Source organism: Lucilia sericata, unplaced genomic scaffold (assembly GCF_015586225.1).
Source record: "Lucilia sericata isolate MDLA Ls3-8-SP2 unplaced genomic scaffold, ASM1558622v1 Contig000715F_arrow, whole genome shotgun sequence".
In the NCBI taxonomy this organism is placed as follows: Eukaryota; Metazoa; Arthropoda; class Insecta; order Diptera; family Calliphoridae; genus Lucilia; species Lucilia sericata.
Genome location: NW_023994717.1, coordinates 200,551 through 221,214, shown reverse-complemented (window position 1 = coordinate 221,214; position 20,664 = coordinate 200,551). Strand labels below are relative to the sequence as shown.

The 20,664-nt window shown below is 28.6% G+C and overlaps 4 protein-coding genes across 5 annotated transcripts in view; 3 read left to right on the top strand and 1 right to left on the bottom strand.

Annotated features, from left to right (window-relative positions):
* The first annotated feature begins 1,997 nt into the window (after window positions 1-1,997).
* On the top strand, window positions 1,998-6,492 carry LOC119607604 (trypsin-1). The gene is made up of 4 exons (XM_037961588.1): window positions 1,998-2,286; window positions 5,059-5,974; window positions 6,081-6,168; window positions 6,228-6,492. Exons 1-4 carry the CDS (start codon window positions 2,166-2,168, stop codon window positions 6,393-6,395), a joined length of 1,293 nt encoding a protein of 430 aa, XP_037817516.1. The 5' UTR covers window positions 1,998-2,165; the 3' UTR covers window positions 6,396-6,492.
* The window catches only part of LOC119607599 (lysosome membrane protein 2), a 34,020-nt gene continuing 19,832 nt past the window's right edge, over window positions 6,477-20,664 (bottom strand). The window contains exons 2-7 of the mRNA XM_037961582.1: window positions 13,172-13,263; window positions 12,352-13,010; window positions 12,007-12,287; window positions 11,826-11,944; window positions 11,636-11,761; window positions 6,477-7,431 (exon numbers count right to left, since the gene is read on the bottom strand). Coding sequence (XP_037817510.1) covers window positions 6,940-7,431; window positions 11,636-11,761; window positions 11,826-11,944; window positions 12,007-12,287; window positions 12,352-13,010; window positions 13,172-13,263 — 1,769 coding nt within the window. The 3' untranslated portion in view covers window positions 6,477-6,939. The remainder of the gene's footprint in view (window positions 7,432-11,635; window positions 11,762-11,825; window positions 11,945-12,006; window positions 12,288-12,351; window positions 13,011-13,171; window positions 13,264-20,664) is intronic.
* Window positions 9,406-20,664, top strand: part of LOC119607608 (neuropeptide F) — a 44,886-nt gene continuing 33,627 nt past the window's right edge. The window contains exon 1 of the mRNA XM_037961593.1: window positions 9,406-9,528. The gene's annotated coding sequence lies outside the window, so the exon portion shown is untranslated. The remainder of the gene's footprint in view (window positions 9,529-20,664) is intronic.
* Window positions 9,491-20,664, top strand: part of LOC119607600 (octopamine receptor beta-1R) — a 196,686-nt gene continuing 185,512 nt past the window's right edge. For both annotated transcript variants that reach the window (XM_037961584.1, XM_037961583.1), the window contains exon 1: window positions 9,491-9,528. The gene's annotated coding sequence lies outside the window, so the exon portion shown is untranslated. The remainder of the gene's footprint in view (window positions 9,529-20,664) is intronic.

The window sequence follows — 20,664 nt, the reverse complement described above, 5'->3', positions numbered from 1 at the left end:
TTGGTCCATAACAAATTTTTTTAATTTTTTTTGAAATTTATTACTTATTAAAACGCATCGTTTGAGAGGTATTTCTTCAAAAAAGAGGTCTACGGGGCACCCTACTGGAAAGTTGGCCTACACATCTTAAAAATACTTTCCTATTTTATTAGGATATATGAATGTTTATTAAAGTGCCTTGAAATTACATGATAATCCACTAACCATATACATACATATGTATGTAAGTAGCTTACCTTAAAAGTTTTGGTTTATCATGAAAAATTTTCATTAGCACCACTATTGTTTTTCCGATGCTACTACTGCTGCTGCTGCTGGAAGTTGACTATGATAGTATTTATTACGTTAAAAACATTACGTTATGAGTATGAGGTTTTTCAGCTGTTGCTTTGTTTTGTGTCGCGTAATATCTGCTTATTATTTTTCTTCTTTTGTTTCTTTTTTTTTTAATAATTTTGGAAGAGGCATGCAACACTTTGCTCAGTTTTTATTTTTGTAGCTGATATTTTTTCCTATGTTTTCGTAATATCAATGGTAGTAGTAGCGGCAATTGCGGTGATGAAAAATTCACAAAAATAACAACAAACAACAACAAAAATAATAATAAGAAAAAAATCATTGTAGTTCAAATTTGTAATCGTATCCCAGAGTTTGTTACAGTTGCTTACCATCTGTTGTCGCGTAAACAACGGTTAATTCCAAAATCGAAATTAAAAAAAAATCCAAAATATTTGTTTAATAAATATAAACATCCTAATGGCTGTTGAAAGAAATTTGTTTATGGTTTATTTCTATGGAAAAATACTTAAATAAAGTTTTTTAAATGTAATATTTGCTGATATCGAAAGAAAGTGAAGGTGTTCGTTCAATTGTTATTTGAGACAAAAATAAATGGCAATGAAAAATAGACCTTTAAGCCAAAACTAAAATGTGAACTTGAAAATTTTATTTATAAATAATAACAATTATTATGAACTATAATATTTGTGTTAAGGACTGAGATGAGTTAAACTGTAGATAGTAATTTCCGTTAAAAATTTGAAAAGTTAAAAATTTAAACAAAATTTGAATTTAATACAAAAACATTTCTTAGCAAAGAACTATATGAAATATTAAATTTATTAAATATTAAACAACTTTCTATAAAAAAGCTTTGAATATATCCTGAAGATTTTTTTAGTTTTTAAAAATATATTTTTAAGTAAAAATATTTTTTTAAAAAATTTCAAAAAATCTCTTTTAAGCATTATTCTTGATTTAAATAGAATATTGAAAAGCTTAGTAAACAATTAAGTTTTTAAAAAAAGCATTATTGTGAAAAGAAACATTTCCTAGAAAAAGCTTATTGTTTTACTCACTCTAGTTTAACTGATCTCTGCCCTCAAATAACTGTGACAAACAAGTGCTTTTTATTGCCATCAATATAATTATAAATAATTCTTTTTCGTTGGCAGTTAGTGGTTAAAATATTGGTGTTGAATTTTTGCTAACATAAAAAAGACAAGAAAAAACAATAAACAACAAAAACTAATAGCCAATTATGTAATTTAAAGTTAACAACAGGCTTAACTAAACAACTGACTGAATGTTCACCCAGTGAAAAACCGACACACGAGCTCACACACTCCGTCACTCATAAAATCACAACAAATGATTAATAGCTTAAAGTTACACCCGAAAAAATATCCATGAAAATTATAACAAAAAAAAACAACAGTAAACGAAAGAAGGAGAAAAAAAATAATAATATTTTTTCAACAAATTGTCTATAATTAGAGTAGAAACAATAAACAAAACGCTATAATTTATAAACAAAAAAAATCACAACTGTTAATACAATAAAAACAAAAGTTTCAAATTAAAATTTTCAGCTAAGAAACGAAAAAAAACTTTAAATTTGAATATGCATAAAAAAATAATTGACGTTGTGTTCTGTTTAACAAAATAAAAATTTGCAAAACAAAATTATAATAATAAAAGTGAAAATTATCAACATCATATTTCACTTTCAATTTCATTTTTCCTCTGTGTGTGTGTGTGCTTGCAAATATTATAAAACAGTTAAAGGTGTAAAATTTATTTTAAAATTAATGTAATACTTTTTAAAATCATGTGTGTTTTGTGTGACCCACAAACTGTTCGCTCATTCTGAATTATGTTTAAAGATGTGTTTCAACTTTTATTTGTTGTTGTTATTGGGAATTATTGTATTTGATCGGATAACAACAGCATCAGCATCGCCTTCGATTGTATCGCAGTATTATAAAACAAATCAATTTGCAACGGGTAAATAAATTTATTTTACAAATAAAACAAGTAAGAGTGTTATATTCAGATATGCCGAATTTTATATACCCATACCCACCATCAAATCATGTGCCATATATTTCAAGTGAATTTTGGAAAATGATAGTATAGGACCATGAATCGATTATTTAGTTATTTTAGCCCAGTTATCTGTATTAAAGTCATTTTCTGAGGGGGACAAAGGAATTTTGCTTCCTCTAAAACGTTTAGTTTATTGCTATACATCATATACCGGCAGATAGTAGGGTTCTATGTTGAAACGGAAAGTCGACTTTTCGCCATTTTGCATTTAGTTAAAAGTCGACTTTTAGACTTTTAGTAATTTCGACTTTTCGGCTTTTCGATTTTTTTTGACTTTTTGATTATTTTCGAAATTTTTTTGATTTTTTTCCAGTTTTTCCGACTATTTTAGAGTTTTTGACTTTTTTTCCACTTTTTTAAAATTTTCGACTATTTTTGACTTTTTTTTTTTCCTATTTTCGAGTTTTCGACTTTTTCCGACCTTTTTCGACTTTTTCCAACGTTTCGACTTTTTTCGACTTTTTAGGACTTTTCGACTTTCTTAGACTGTTTTTCGACTTGTCGACTTTTTAGAACTTTTCGACTTTTTTCGACTTTTATTTACAAAGTCGACTTTTCGACTTTCATTTACAAAGCCGACTTTTCAACTTTTTTCATAGACTATAGTCGAGTTATAGACTTTTTTGGAACAAAATAGTCGACTACGACTTTTCGACTTTTTTCGACAAAAAGTCGATTGTTCGATTATTCGAAAGTCGATTTATAGAACCCTGCTTTATAGTCCCATAATGAGATGCGAGTGGGATATACATACATATAAAAAATATATATTTTTTGACACAAGAAAAATGTTTTCAATATTTGCGAATAAATGTTCCCCTATTTTTTCAAAAGGGACACAAATTTTCAGCTCTATCGGTCAAGTACCGCTGGAGTTAGAGGGGGTCAAAGTTGGACATTTGGTCATACAGAGTTGTTTTTCAAATAAGTGTATCTATCCTAGTAAAAATTATGTGAAAGACTTTAGATACCCATTTTTTCAATGTTTTCATCTATGTTAGACCTATTGGATAGTAGTTTAGGCACAATTTTTCGACAAGATCGGTCAAGAAATTTCGAAGTTACAGTGGGTCAAAGTTTGCAATATATATATTTCTTCTCATGTAACTTATTACCTATTATTCTTATCAAAATATGTTCCAAATAGTTTAGATAGCTACTTCTTCAATCTTTTGGAAAAAATATTAAAAAAAAACTGTTGACTTTTTTGCAAAATTAGTTTTTTTTCCAATTTGGTATATTTTTTATTTTTGTCTTAAAATAAAGCTTAAATCATTTTCTTTAAGAGTTTTTTAGTTGCATATTTAACCTCAATAAAATATTTCAGATTATTCTAGTCTAGATAATATAAAATATATGTTCGAAGTTTTATTCTAATCGGCCAATCAAAAGTCAAATTTTGCTATATATGTATAAAATATTATATAAATTATAAATATGAAAAAATTATACATACCTACTCACCTTACCAAAAACTGCTTTAATTTTTTTGGAAATTATTGTAAACGAAATCGCTTTGCACATGTATGATAAAGTGTACTATTTCCATTAAAGTTTATTTCAATAATGGTATCAACACTTCTAAAATACTTTCTTAAATAATAACTCAAATTTCATACATATTATACAGGAAATGCATAAAAAGTACCAAAAATGGTACTATTTCATCAACACTGACAAACATTTATTAAACAAAGATATTCCTTCTTTTTTAAATATTACCACATTCAAACAAACAAACATAATATGGCAACAACAACACTCTACTAGTTTTAGTATGCAACAAAAGCAACAACAAGAAAAAACTAAAACAAAATGCAAAATAACATTTTACTAAATTGCATTGCATGATGGATTTTTTTGCTGTTTTTGTACAAATAACTTTACTTTTCGAATTAAAAATATAATTAATTGATTAATAAACATTAATATGATATTTTTGCAGAATTTTATAATAATTTCACACTTATTTTAGTAAATTTATTAAATTTTAATACGACACTTATTAATTTGACACGCACTTCTAGCTGAAACGAATAGACAACTAAAGAGTAGACGTAATAACTGAGTTCAATTAATCTCTCTTAATACGAAAAAACAAAGAGAAATAGGAGATGGGATTGAAATGTTATATAACGAACATGTAGTGCTTTTTTGCTTTTTTCGCTTTTTAAGCGTTTTTAAAGTTTTTTGTGAAAATTGTGTTTTGGAATAAGTTGTTATGAAATATAGTAGATAAATGAGGAATTAAGAAAATGAAATGAAATTTTAATTTGTTTTTAAGAAAATTTGATTGGTTTTAGAAAATTTTCCATAAATTTTTCTTTCTTTAGAAAATTTTTAATAATATTTTTCACTTTTGAAAATTTTTTCTTTAGAAAATTTTCGATAAATTTTCTTTCTTTCGGAAATATTATATAAAATCATTTTTTCTTTCGAAGATTCTCGATAAAATTATTCTTTTTTTAGAAAATTTTTTATAAAATTAGAAAACTTTTGGATAAATTTTAACTTTTTTATCTCTCCTTAAAAAATATTCAATAATATTTTCGTTAAAATTTTATTTTTTGAAAAAATTGTGTCTCTTTAGAAAATTACCGATACTTATTTTACACTTTTACTTAAATTTTGATTTCTTAAAAACTTAAAATTAAATTTAATTTCTTTCAGACTGTGGCATACGACCGCCTAGACGAGAACCCAGATCACAGCCTTCCACAGAAGATCCCAATAGTTCCCGTACCGCTAAAATTATAGCCGGAACGTATACCAAAGAAGGACAATTTCCTTGGCAGGCATCACTAGAACTGCTTCATCCCTCCTTGGGTTTTCTGGGGCACTGGTGTGGTGCTGTACTCATACATCAATATTGGATTTTATCAGCTGCCCATTGTGTGCACAATGATCTCTTTAATCTACCGGTGCCGCCTTTATGGACTGTAGTTTTAGGCGAATATAATCGTGCTATCGAATCGGGCTATGAACAAAGAATACCCATTGATAAAATTGTTTTACATAAAAGCTATCAAAATTTTTTACATGATTTAGTCCTAATGAAACTCTCAATGCCTGCAGATCTTTCAAAAAAGTCCAATATCAGAAGAATATGCCTGCCATTTCTCTTCAACGAACCCAACAATGATGATGAAGAGGAAGAATTGCAGGAAGATCCTGAGGATCCTTTGGCTTGGGGTTTAGCGGAAGTCCCCGATAAAATGGAGAATTTCTTGAGAAGTGTTCAGACAATGAGACGTTATCGTAATGTTACCATACCAAGTATGAAGGAGTTAATGGATTTGAAAATTTTAAATCGTTTAAAGCGACAACAAAATGCCCCGCAAGGCAAATCGGGGAGAAATTTTAAATCTTCACGTAGAAGAAATGATAAAATAATGAAAATTTTCCAATATTCCAATGAATATGATGGGGTGAGTCAGGAAAAACATTATCATCATAGATTTGTGGATAATAATCGTGATTTACCCTATATTGATTGTGTGGCCACGGGTTGGGGTAAAGCCAATTTGACAGGTGATCTAACGGATTTACTATTGAAGACTACAGTGCCGTTGCATAATAATAGGAGGTGAGTAATTTATAATTTATGAAATTAGAAAAATATTATAAAAATGGCGGGAATTTTTTAAACAAACATTTAATTTAAATAAAAAAATTTCCATTTCCTTATTTAGATGCAGAGAGGCTTATGGCAGTTTTGTAAAAATTCACCGTGGACATTTGTGTGCTGGTAAACTTAATGGCAAAGGTGGCACATGTGTGGTAATGAAAAACAAATTCGTTGTATTTTTATTATAATTCTAAATGGAATCTTTCTTTAGGGCGACTCTGGTGGTCCATTGCAATGCCGTCTCACTAAAAATGGTCCTTGGATATTGGCGGGTATAACTTCATTTGGTTCTGGCTGTGCTATAGAAGGTTATCCAGATGTTTACACTAGAACATCTCATTACATGAAATGGATACAAGACACAATAGCTTTTGAATAGCTTTTAATATAAAATAAAACAATACAAATTGTTAAACACCTAAAGTACAACCAAGATTTGTTTAAATTTTATTTATTTTTTATAGCATTTTTATTAAGTTTTAATATAAAAAATTGTTAAGTTTTAAGTTAAACTATTTATAAACTTACATATAATGTAATTATTTTATTGTTATAAAAAAATAAAAATTTGTTGTCTAAATGTTAAATTAAAAAAAAACCCGCCCTGCTACTTAAATACCAAAATAGAAAATTTTATTACATATTTAAGAAAAACTAAAAGACAATCCCTAGAAAATACTCGAATTCCTAGAATGATGTTCTTAAATTTATTATCACAGCCATAAATACTTTTTAAAGTACTAATAAAAAATATAAAATAGAATAGAAAGTGAAAAGTGAGGCTACTATATCTAAAGCTAACTATAAGCAACTATCACAAAAACTACTGCTACTTATATAGTACTTCCTTTACTACTGCTACTACCGCCACTGGACCAATGTAAGCTCTATGTAAAGAATAAAAAAACATAATAACTTCATTATTATGTTGTCATAAACTCATTTTGTAGAAAAGGCAGCAATGTGTTGTTCTTTTTGCAAAATTTATTCTTTAACTGCTTCAGCTTCGACTCTTTGGCCTTTTGTTGGTCTACTTGTGGTGGCAGCAATAACATCAACGTTGTCATCTTCTCCTCCTGCTTAACCATTTGTTCCAATGCCTTTGCTGAAGTTGGTGGTGCTGGTAGCAATGGAACTATACAAACATTTGTCTTATTCATTTTATTTTTATTCACCGCTGCCGCCGCCACTGATGACTCCGTTAATAGAATATTGCATTTTTGTTTCGTTTGCCTTTGCTTGGACGAGGAAACCGTTGTTGAGTTTGGCAACCAGAAGCAGGAGAGCAGAGCAGTACCAACCAGTGACAGACCAGCCACAATTAAGGCAATAATTAGGCCACATTGTACATAAGGACAAATTTTGAAGAGTAATTTTAAAAGCATTTTTATGCCTGGTGTAAGCTCTTCGACACCCTGAAATAACACACAAAAAAAGAGGAATACATATAAAATAAATGTATAAAAAATTTCTTAAAAAAGTAATGGTGAGTAAATGTGGGAAGTTTTATTACATACTATAGTATTCAATTGAAACAAGTTAAGTTGTAATATTTGTCAGTGTATATTGTCTGAAATAATAAATTTCAAAATTGACATGGTCGAAAAATTAATTATATTAAAGTAATAAAGTTTTTTCTTCTATGTCCTTTACACGATTACAAGAGACATTTATAAATTAATACTATTAAAAGAGTACGGTGCAACAAAGTTAAGGGTTTTTATGTGCAAGAACCTGTTAGCACTGGAAATTGTTTGAAACAAGGATTAAATTATTTAAAAATTATAATAGAAATTATTTAAAATATTATTTCTGTTCATGTTTTAATTAAAAAAAATATATACATATTTCACATCGATTGAGAGGTATTCCTACACAAAGAGACAGTTCCTCGGGACACTCCCATAATACGAAGTAGAAATCAGACATGGAAAATTCAGTACTTTTTGATATCGTAAAATAACGCGGTCCCCCACGACATTATCGGTACTTTTTCTAACTTATAAACTTTTGATAAGTAATTCACATACATAATAGTCTAGCCTATAGTCTGGTTGAATCTATTGTATAGTTTATAGTCGAGTCTATAGTCTCTAGTCTAGAGAATACTTTATCCTATGGTCTAGTCTTGTCTAGCTTAAAATTAGTTTGGTACCTACTTTAAAACCTAAAAAAGTACTATTTTTGTTATAAGTATTTTAAAATTTTGACTTTTCATGCTTGATACAAATTATTTAAAATATTATTTCTTTTTATGTTTTTATTTAAAATTTATAAAAAATTAATACGCATCGATTGAGAAGTATTCCAACACAAGATTATTAATAAGGCAGTTCCTCGGGACACTCCCGTATTATTATTATATTAAATAAAAACGCGTTAATAAATATGCCAATTCTAAGAAAATCGCCAAATTGACCTAATTCTCCCACAAAAGCTTACAAAAACAATAAATTTTCTACAGTTCTCCTTTCCCCTCAACATTCTATCATATTTATACATAATTTACATGACATATTAACCTCAAACAAAAACAAAACTACCGGCATTATAAAATGAACAAACAAACATGTTCTCACTGCTTAAAATTATACTCTATCCTTCTTATTGTCCCCTCCCTCCCCACTCAAACTTCTTAATCCATTATTTGCATAATACTAAATTCAAACAAAAACAAAACTACCGTCTTTCAAATGCTCTTTTCTAGGTTTGTTTTTTTTTTCTACTTGCCGCTCAGTTTAATGCTCTCATTAACTACACATACCTACATACTTGCATATATTTGTTTTTGTTTTACCAAATCAATGCAATTGTCATGCATCTTTTCTTCTCTATTTGCTCTTCATTAGTTTAGTTTTCGGTCATCTACATACGCGTGTGCATAAGGTTTTTATCAATAAAAAGAAATCGTCGTAATAATATTAAATTAATTAAAATATAATTGTTTAAATAATAAAAAAAGTGTCAGTTAAATACAAATAGTGTGAAATAAAGTTCTTATTGTTAATAAAAAAGTAATAAAAGTGTTTAATATTAAAAATAAAATGCAGTTAAAATGAAGCATCCATCAATGGAAAAAAAATATGTATTTGCAAATTGCAAAGTCATTCAGTCATTGTCAATGTTGTTAGTTGTTGTTGCTGTCGCTTTTATTTGCCGACAAAGTTTCTTATTGTTGTTGTTTGTATTGTATTATGTTTGTGCACAAGAAGAAGAATAAGCAATTATTAAGCTTTTGTTGTTGTTTTCTTAAGAATGAATATAAAAAAATTTAAAGAAGGAAATAAAAAAGGAAAGCAAATAAAAGTAAAAATATAGTGTAATGAAATAAAATTGAATGTGTTTTTTAAACAAATTAAGTAAAAGAAATATGGCCTGTTTATTGTTGCAATTAAATGTGTATTAAAAGAAACAAGTGAATGAGCTTTAAAATGTTTTGTAAAATAATAAACAAAAAGTGTTGAACTTGACAATTTAAGGACAAATTGTTTGATGGACCGTTCTGTAAAAAGGTATGTCAGTTAAATTGTTAATACAATTTATTATAATGCTTTAATAACGAAATGTTTTATTTATCTGCTCAATGTTATTTAACAATTAAGATGTTTTGTGTATTTGGTTGTTTGAAAGGGTATATAAATTATAAACATTGATTAAATGAATATGCAAAAGCTAATTCTGTTGTCAATCTTTATTACTAAATTAGGTTAATAGGTTAATTATTATTTAGCAGTGTTGGTACAAAGGGGATCTTTTATTTATTGTTGACTTTTCAAGGTCATTATTATGATCAGGAGCAAGATACACAAGCACAAGCACAAGCACAAATAATATGTATGTCATAAAATTCATTAAAAAACGTTTATCATAAAATTAATATTTTTTACAATTACATATTACAAAATTTTACTTTTGAACTACTAAACAGTTTATCGGTTAAGATTGCTCCATCATATCTGGAATTTGAGATATCGTGCCCTGAAATTTTAGGCCTTTTTTGAGGCGTTATAACAGCGTCAAGACATCTTTATTTATAAAATCCCTAAGATCTGAAATATCTTCTTTATTCTTCGAGATATCTTCAATTTAATCTTGAAAACTTATGGTTTGCGGTATTTATACCCTACACTACTATAGTGCGGACTTTCAGTCTTGTTTGTAAATATTGTTTATAATGGACAAAAAATATTGTATCCACACCTATCTAAGGAGGTTTCAATCGACTCCAAATCACTTAACTCGACTTCAGAATGTCTGTCAGTTCGTCAACTTCAATGGCGAAATTTACGAAAAATAAAGTTTTTGTCAATTTATTGTTATACATATCAAGCATTAGATGAAGATAACTCGATGAAGAGAGAAGATATGACAGATGTTTAGCCTCTGTTTTAAAGTTGATAGGATTTTCAGATGGCATGCAATATTTTATAAATAAAGTCTCAAAAGGGTCCAGAAACCGTTTTTTTTTTTCAAACTTCAGGACATGATATCTCAGATTTGGATTCAGCCCGGCTTAATCCTTTAGAAAAGTATACTTGGTCACTGGGTTAAAAATTTGTCGGCCTGTGTAATCTACATGTTGGTTACCAAATTTAGAGGAGAGATAAACCGTAGCCCCTATCCTAGCTATTTCTCCCTGAAAATGTTGTGGGTCGAACAATGCACTTGTTTATATCAATAATTTTCGATTATATAATAATACATTTCAATTTGAGAGAGAGAACTCACAAAATGTTTAAAAATTCGTTAACAAAGTTCAGATAAAAACTGTAATTGGAATTTTGAAACGACCGTTTAAAAAAGCAGACTTTTTTGACCATAGCTGTCAAATACTCGTGTAATTATATATATGTAATTTTTTCCCACATTTCTCATTCAAGTTTTATTTCAGTAAGAGGAATTATAAGGGGGTTAGAATTAATTATGCTCCGATACTCTTAAAATTTGGTATGTTGGTTTCGGTTACTATAAAGTTGGTTAGTTTGAAAAGTTAGTTGGTTTGAAAAGAGAGTTAATGTCTGAAGATTTGATGTAACCTATTGTGCGCTCCTTTACCAGTGTCTAATGAACCCACAACCTCCGGTCTAACAGGTTAGAACATGAACCTCTAATCCACGGAAGGCAAAGCTTGTCTGTGTCGAATTTTATCGTTATTTTACATTTTAAAGTCACTTAAGATCTTTAAGATAATTTTCTGAGGGAATTCTTATATGGGGTTAGAACAATTATGGACCAATTCTCGTAAAATATTGTAGACAGATTTCGGTTAATATACAACTTGTTTATGTCGAATTTCTTAGCTATACAGCAAATTGTAAAACCCATTAGAGTTAAAGTATTTTTCTGAAGAGGACCTTATGTGGAAGGTAAGATCAATTATTGACAGATGCTCCTAAAATTGGCAGAGAGATTTCGGTTTATATTAAACTTATTTATGTAAAATTTTTTCCCTAAGACCTAGTTCTGTAACATAGACCGATTGTAATTCAAAAACTATAGAAACTTTAAATTAGATTGACTACTATTTCTTAAATATTTTTATTTCTTTTATCTCCATTTTATTACCCACAGTTAACCAATCATGTATGTATAATACATAAAATTCTTTAAAAAACTTACAATTTCCAACCAAAATATGGGTAAAACCGTATTACGAAATCTTGTCATTTCACGATTGTATTTCACTTCATCCATTAATAAATTTATTTGAAAACGAGAATGCACTTTCATAGGTATGCCCAATTGCTAAAAATTAAAAAAAAATATTTCAATAAAGTTGCAAAAGATAATATAAAAAAAATATACTTACTGGTTGTATTACAATTTCCGAACCATGTTTTTCTTCGTTAGGATTCAAACCCTCGAACGGTTCCAACAGAGAAGGATCACCATTAAAGAAGTGGGGAAAAGAGATAGCCAAAGGTATATCTAAATAAAAGATAGCGAATTTTTATTTATAATCTTAATGATAAAAATCGTAAAAAACTTACTGTAATAACAGGGCGTTATATTGCCCAAACCCTTTCTCAAGCACTTTTTATTGGTACAAAAACAAGAGGAATCCGGATCATTGATATCGCTGTCGAAAGCCTTTTCATGCAATTTGAAATGATAAGCTTCTATGCCATCAATCTTGCCGGGATGGGAATAAACTATAGGCAAAGTGCGACAAAAGGCTTTACGATATATACGAAAAGTTTCACCTTTGGTAATGTTACGGGGAAATAGAGTAGCATCATAGGTGCCCTGTATGCTATTGCAATTCGTGAGACTGGAAGTAGATGAATTAAATTATTAAACATGTTTTGAATGAAAAAATAAGTATTTATACTCACGTGCTGTTACCATTAGGAGTCCAATATTTAATACTTTTACGACCATTCCAAGTATCTATGGAAAAATCTCTTCTAGACTTATCCGAGGCCTTTTTCGGTTTCTTAGAGGGCAAATGCATGGTCACTATATTATCACCCTCATCAAACATACGCTCCATTAAACCAAATCTTTGAAAATTTATAACATTCGGTATAATCTTTGATGCCAAATACACTAGATTATCTTCATAGCCCCACAAGTATTCATGTACAGACATTTCCAACATGGGCTTTGAATTCAGTCTACGTGTCAATGCACTTATGGCCAATGCAGCAAATGTAGAAAAACCCGAAGCTGCTGATGTAACACCCATGTATGGTATATTTGGTGCAATAATCTTATCCACCTTGGGATCTCCCACAGATTTTTCACGCAAAAACTTTACTATACGTCTGGGTGTGTAGGTTACTGTGTTATTTGAATTGAAGGTCACATTATGATTCTCTAGTATTTCCTGATATACATAAGGACCCACTTCGGCGATTTTCAACTTGGCATCAAGGCCACGTGTAAATGCGTCTAAATTTGTAACATTAAACATATACACTGTGATGTAAACATTTAAAGGTGGTTTCAGCCATAAATTATATAACAAGGAACCAGTTTTTATGGCCAATTGCTAGATCATAGAATAAATGATAACGACAGCGGCAGAAACAGCAGCAGCAACAAGAATGAAAAATTTGTAAAATAAATTTAAGTTAAACGAAACTAACTAATATAACGTGGTAATAATATTCTAGTTTGAAGGCAACGTGTTAAAACTCACGTAATACTTACAGAATCAACAATCTTGGCTACAGGATCTGTACACAATATTACTGCTGCCAATATGGTTAAAGTCATACCCAAGGAGGCTAACTTAAGAACATCTGAAAATGAAGAGATAAATGATAATTACAAATTATTGACAGTTTATGGGTGTATATCTTGTGGCATTTCTTAATGATGTTAACAACAAATTAAACATTCAAAATCATGTATGTGTGTAAGTAGTATATGTATTTAAAATATTCCAGGGGAATTCCCAGGCTTAGTGTAAACTTGTTCTGTTTGTTGATTCTTTGGCACTAGAGGCCTATAATAAAACTATGTATAAAGCGGGTTTATTCTTTAAAATAGCTGTGTTTCAGTTTTAGAACATTTTATGACAGACCATTTAACGAATATAAATGACTTTGTACTCTCTTTTATAGTAGGCTTTCAGCCAAATCAAACTTAACCTTATCCCACTGTTAACAATTTATCAAAACTATTACCACTTCTCATGTTAAACATGCAAGCCAGACATACTCTCAAGAAAAAGTCATAAAAAGTTCAATATCAAGGTGAAAATAAAATTAAAAAAAAACCTAAACCCTTCAATTTCAGGGTTTCTTCTCAAGAAAACAAAGACCAAAAAACAATCCCACGTATTGTATTTCAAAAAATCAGAAAAAGCATCCACTAGTTCCCCCCAAAAAAAAAACTTCACAAAAACAAAACAATGAACCTGTCTTATCAGCAAGTAAACAAAAACAAATATTTAATTAACATAAAACATTTTACGAAAAGTATACAAAAAAAATGATAAATTCTGCACTTCTTCTCACACAAAAAAAACCCGATTTTAAGCCACGTTCCTCTTTTTAAATACAGAAATAAATTTTACAAATTTTTATTTAAATGAATTAATTGTCTTAGGTCCGTAACAACAACAATAACGTTAAAAAACAAAGAATACAACATAACTTAATATAAATATACACTAGCAGAGTTGTAAAAGAATGCATACTTTTAACATACCAAACAGTTTTAGTTAAAATTTAATAATTTTTAAGTGTTTAATAAGCCATTGAATTTTATGACTATTATAAATATTAACTTTTAAACTAATTTGTTGTGTAAATTAATTTATGATCTTGTAACGGAAACTGATTAATTTTTATTGATATTACATCATAAAAGTTAATTTTATGACTTTGTGACACAATATTGCAAATGTTTAATAAACATATTAAAATTTTTAGTAATTAAATGCTTATTAAAAAAAATTATAAAAATATTAATTTATTGAAAAAATTTTTTATGAAATTTGTTTATTTAAATCTTTTATAAATTAATATGAATAACATCCTTATGATAAATAACAAAATTAAAACAAAATTTTTAAATTTTTGTTATAAATTTATTTTTCTTCCTTAAACACTGATCTGCATAAAATTTACCTTTTTCAAAAATTTGTTAACAATCACTGCATTAAGCCTCAATAAAATATATAAACAGGGAACTAGTTTTTATAGCAAATTGGTACACCATAAAATAAATGATGACAAATGCAAGAAAAAAGGGAAAATAACATAGGAAAAAACTAAGAACTTGTTATAATAGTTTGTAGTTGGGACAATGTGATAAAACTCACGTAATATTTACAGAATCTACAAACATTGATCTAGAGGATCACTAGTTCTTTAAACTCATCACCACAGAATATATTATGACAGCAGATATAGAAGATAAAAGAAAAACTAAAAAAATAAAATTAACAACCTATTGTAATAGTTTGTAGTTTGGACAACATGACAAAACTCACGTAACACTTACAGAATCTGCGATCATTGTGGCAGGATCACTCGTGGTTTGATATGACTTAATAACTTAATGCGTAACCAATTGCAATAACAATATAAATACATCATATTTATACCCTACACCACTTTAGTGGGAAGGGTATATTGGGTTTGTGCTGATGTTTGTAACGCATAATAATATTGGTCCTATAAGTATACCAATCGGCTTAGAATTATTTTCTGAGTCGATTTAGTCGATGTCCGTCCATCCATGTAATCAAACTACAGGTCGCATTTTGAAGAAAATTCAATGAAATTTGGTACATGATCGTCTGAGTGACGAAACCTATTGAAAATGGTTATAATCGGTCCATTATTTCACCTAGCCCCCATACAACTGAACCCCCGAAAAGGGCTTGTAAACCTTGTAATCAAAGTACAGGTCGCCATTTTGAAGATAATTCAATGAAATTTTGCACATTATCTTCTATTGTACTAGAAACGAATCCTATTGAAAATAGGTAATATCGGTCCAATATTTGATCTAGCCCCCATATAACTGAACCTCCCAAGTAGGGCTTTTAAGTTCATAATTATGTTCAAAATACTCATATCTCGACAAATAGCTGCAAAACCAAGTTCTATACTAGCCTTCATGACCCTGATGAATTTTTTGATGATATGGCCTCATTTGACCCTAGCGCCTATACAAAGACCCCTTCGAAATATGACTTAAATGTACACAATTTTATTCAACAAAAATGGCTAAAGTATATCTGAGACAAGGTACAATTCAACTTAAATACTTTATTATGAACACTAAATTCAACTTAAATACTTTATTATGAACACTAAATCGCACTTTTTATACATAACTGGTGTAGGTATTATATGGTCGGCATCGCCCGACCATGTTTTATGTTTAAGTCAAAAATTTATAAACCCATTATCAGATAATTTTACCACTTCTTGAAACTTAAATAGCTGAATTTAACCGATATCGGAAAGATCGAAAAATTTTAATTTTGATACAAAAATATGAACAAATTATTATGATTTAATATTAAGATTAAGACCTTGTTGGATCTTCAAATCTTACGATTTGAAATTTTTTTAAAAAAATGATCAAAAATTGCTAATTTTATTTTCCTTGGACCCATTATTATTAAATCTCCAAACTTTGATAGTTTTAAAGTTGTAAATGAAGACCAGGTATGGGGATTTAGACCAGATCACAACAAACCATTAGGCAGATCATACTAAGTGTTAATTTTAGTAATAATGACCCCCGTTTTGATTACACAGGCCGACAAATTTTTAACTATTATTTTTTATTTCATACTGATAAAAAGATGTCAAAAATGTCTTTTAAAATTTGTATCCCTTAATATCTATTTAGGTTTTCAGTATTATTTTTTCCAAAAATTTTTGAAAGCCATTTTTTATACCTTTGGATCCTTACAGAATAAAATAAAAATAACACAAAATATTTTACAATTCATTTGGTATTGTTTGATCAGTAGAAGCACTTTTTAAAACTTTGAAGTCTTTGAAAAAGAACAATGGATCACGAAGTGAAAAACTAAAAACGCAGTTTTTCTCCATTAAATTTTTCGATTCAGACGTATATTATCCGGTTCGTTTCAAATTTTAAGTGTCGGACGATGTAATACTTAACATATTCACAGATTATTATATAATATTTCAGTTCAAAGTTAAGGATATTCTATTAATATACATATAGCAAACAGATTCCTTGTATTAAACGAATTTGTTGCTAAATAATTGAGGTTGTACTATGGTTCGAAGGACCAATATTTTCCTTAAAAGTTTTAAATTTTGTTGAATTTTCCAAAGTTAGTTGGTATTCAAAAATTGTATTAAAAAGTCGTTTAAAATGTAAATTTTAATTCATTTCAAAATATTTATAAAGAATTTTAATAAAGAGTTGGAATTATAACCTAAAAAAAATTAACAAACACGTTGTTAATAATATTTTAATTTATTCATTATTCTTATATAATTTCTTTAAAAACCGGTGACAAAAAAAATCTTTCAATTTTTTAACCGAATTTTTTTTAGCAAAAGGCTTTTTTAACAAATTATTTTTTTAACAAAAATATGTGTTAGTAAAAAAATATGCTATTTATAAAACACACTAATTAATAATGTATTATTCAAATTAAATGATAGAAAAATTTTCAAATATTACAACAATAAGTTAAATATTAAATATGCTCAAACAAAATTCCCAACATAAGAATTAAAATAAATTAATTAAAATTTATTGAAATTGGCATAAATTCTTAAGGAATATATTAAAATTTAGATGAGAAATTCTGGACTATTTTTTAAGCCTATAATTTCAAAAGTATGTATTTGCTTTATTTTAATAAACAAAAAATTTTTAAGGAATTTAGTATTTAAAGATCTGTTAGATACCAGTACGCTTGTTTGTTATACATGGTGTATTACAACTGATAAATGACCGCAAAATTTATTTAAATACAGAGGAAAAAAAATATTTATCAGATTGAATTAAGAAAATAAAAAATAAAATAAAATTGTATTGAAAACCATAACCTTACCAAATAACAGGTAAATTTCAGAGCCAGCATATTAACCCAAACGGTTGGGCGGACAGACAACAAGACACTTGAACAAACGTATAAACATAGCAACAAGTGGACAGACAGACGGACGGATGCATCAATAAATAAAACGTCACAGCTTCATTTAACAAAATAAACTCAAGCGACCGACCAACAAACCCAAGCAACCAACAGATCAATGAACTGACTTGTTGTATGTTTTTTTTTTACGAATATTTTACGTTAGTGAGTGAGTGTGTGCTGTATTTAGTTTGATTTCAATTTTTGTATGCTGTCGTTGTATCTTGAAGTATCAAAACATTAATTTTAGTGTATTTTATAAATGCAAAAAAAAAGACAAAACAAATAAAGAAATGAAATTAAATAAAAAAACCGATTGAATGAATGGTTGGATACGTCGTCATCATCGTCATTATGATGATCAACAATAGACATAAATAGTTGGTAAATGAGTAGTGTATGTAGTAAAGTACGGCCAGAGTCAGTATCAATTCAAAACCAAATCAACACAACTCAAAAAATCATTTATTTCTTTGCGTTTTGTTGATACTTTTTTTTTTTGATTTTACAATTAAATGCAAATAATAATAAAATAAAAATACGTAATTCATCAATGGAAATTTTTGTTATTATTATTATTGTTATTATAATACTTGTATATTCATTCAAAACGATTTTTTCCTTCTTTTATTACGTTTTGGGCAACAGTTTTTATGTGACTAGTAACAGGAGTGGAGCTTGTGGTCAACATTCACTCACTTGCTTAATTTAGTCAAATAGACAGGCAGGCAGACAGTCATTCAGTCAATTTATTTATTTACTTTTTTTTGAATTGCCATATTATCCCATTTGCCATGCAATTTAAAGCGCCTTCCTTGACTCTGTCATATAATAGCAGCAACTGACATAATGATGTGCCAGTCTGTCTGTCAGTTAGTGTAAGTGATTTTTATGTCTTAACATAATAATGCCATTTTTGTTGTTGTTAACAATTACCACTTGTGATCTTGGTGGTGGACATTTCAAGGTAGAGGTTTTTTAGTGGACAAGGCTTTAGTTTATTCAATTAAAGTTTTGATAATTTTGTTCTTTTTTAAATAAAATAAAGTAATCATATATAGAATTTAAAATCAATAAGTAAGCCAGCTGTTTTTTAAATATGTATACCCAGCAAAAACTTACATTGAAAAGTAATGAGTTAAATAGCTAAAAAATAACCGCTTTTCACTACTTATTCATTAGCATTTTAACTCATTACTCTAACATGGTGATGACACGATCGCTTACAAGTTATTACTTAAATAGGCACTTAGAAATAGGGATTTAAAAAGTTGTTTCGTTTTAAAAACAAAAAATTGCTCACACAGAATATAAACCTGAACTATTTGTACGCTGTCTTACTCACAACACCACTGCTTAGTTATTTTACTAAAAAACAGCTGCTAGGGCGCGATCCAAAAAATAAGCAAATGAAACGGCAAAACTCAAAATAAAGTGATAAGTGTAACTGCTTATAAGTAAGTCATTATAAGAGTACTTAAAAGTAATACAGACGGTATGTAGTAGTCACTGAAAAGTAAGTGATTATATAAGTACAAATAATTAGCGGGTTTTTGCTGGGTAGTAATGAAACAAGTTTAATGTCAGTCTTCTGTCGAATTTCAATTTGGGACTAAATTTTTAAATAAGTATTTTAAAATAGTACCTTTTGATTGACCACAGCCAATCACATAATTTTTTGATAATTATTAAGTTTCAATTAAAACTAATATTTACCGCTGCGCCCTCCTTCGGCGATATCCTCATAACAATAAATCGTTGCTGAAATAAAGTAAGTAGTAAATAGACCAACTGAATCCCGATTTTTTGTCGCTCATCCTTCGATCTCGTTCGATACCTTAGACACGGTACTATGAATATCCAGTTTCATTCAAGGATGATACATTAATTGCGCATTCATTGACAATTTTATATATCCTCGTTAATACATAGAGATAACTTGGATACTGAAAAATTGATATCTGTGATATATAAAAGGAATATCTAGAACAGGTTCTGTTTATTTATTTTACCCTAATATGATATAGCAGCTGGGTGAATCCAAATCGTCACTTAAGTAAAACAAATATAAATTGGCTATGATTTAATTAAATCGCTTACTTAAGATCAGAGGTAGTTGTCCAATTGAGTCCGGATTTTTTGTCGCTCATTCTTCGAACACGTTCGAAATCACAGCGGAATATGAATATCCTTTTGGCTAAGAACCATAAGTTAATTGCGAATTAGTTGACAATCTTCTATCCTCGTTAATACATACTAGAGATAACTTGGATAATGAACATTCGATCTCTGTGCTGTTTAAAAGGAAGATCTAGAACAGATTTTGCTTATTTATTTTGTGATTATCGATGCTATATAAGAATAATAATAAGTTCTCAAGTTCTCGAGTTCCATATCATAGTTTCGGTGAAAAGGAATTAGCCGCTAAATGTTTAAGGAACGGATTATAGTAAGAATAAAATAATAACTGCATTCAAATACGAATCGGTGCAAATACTAGGTACTAAGTGAGTAGTTACGCTCTAAAAACTAAGACTATCTTGGTTTTCTCTTAACTGGAATAACTTTGAAATATTTCAAAATACTGATTCTTTTTTTAACCGTTAAACTGCTGTAATTTTCTATATCTAAGCTATGATTATAACATTATTTAATAAAAATCATTCGAAATCTTATTTTATCTAGGACATGGTCTAACTTATTTCAAAATTTAATGATTCTTTGAAATTTTCAAGAACTTTTTCAACACTAATGCAATATCAACATATTGAGACGCATGATAACGACCTTTAGTTGCTGTTTCTTTTTAGTCATAGACAGATACGTCACTTTTTTCCGGTATCTTTTGTTAAAAAATGCAAAATATTTGTTGCTTTTTTTGCACTACAGTGTTTAACAATTAATTTAAATATTTCGAGATGTTTCACATGTTTTGTTTTAAATAAATATAAATGTGTTTCTTTTAAGCAATATGCATTTAGTTATTAGTATTTATAATTTGTCAGTTTATTTACTAAAATAATAATTTGCGATCATTTAGACTTGTCAATTT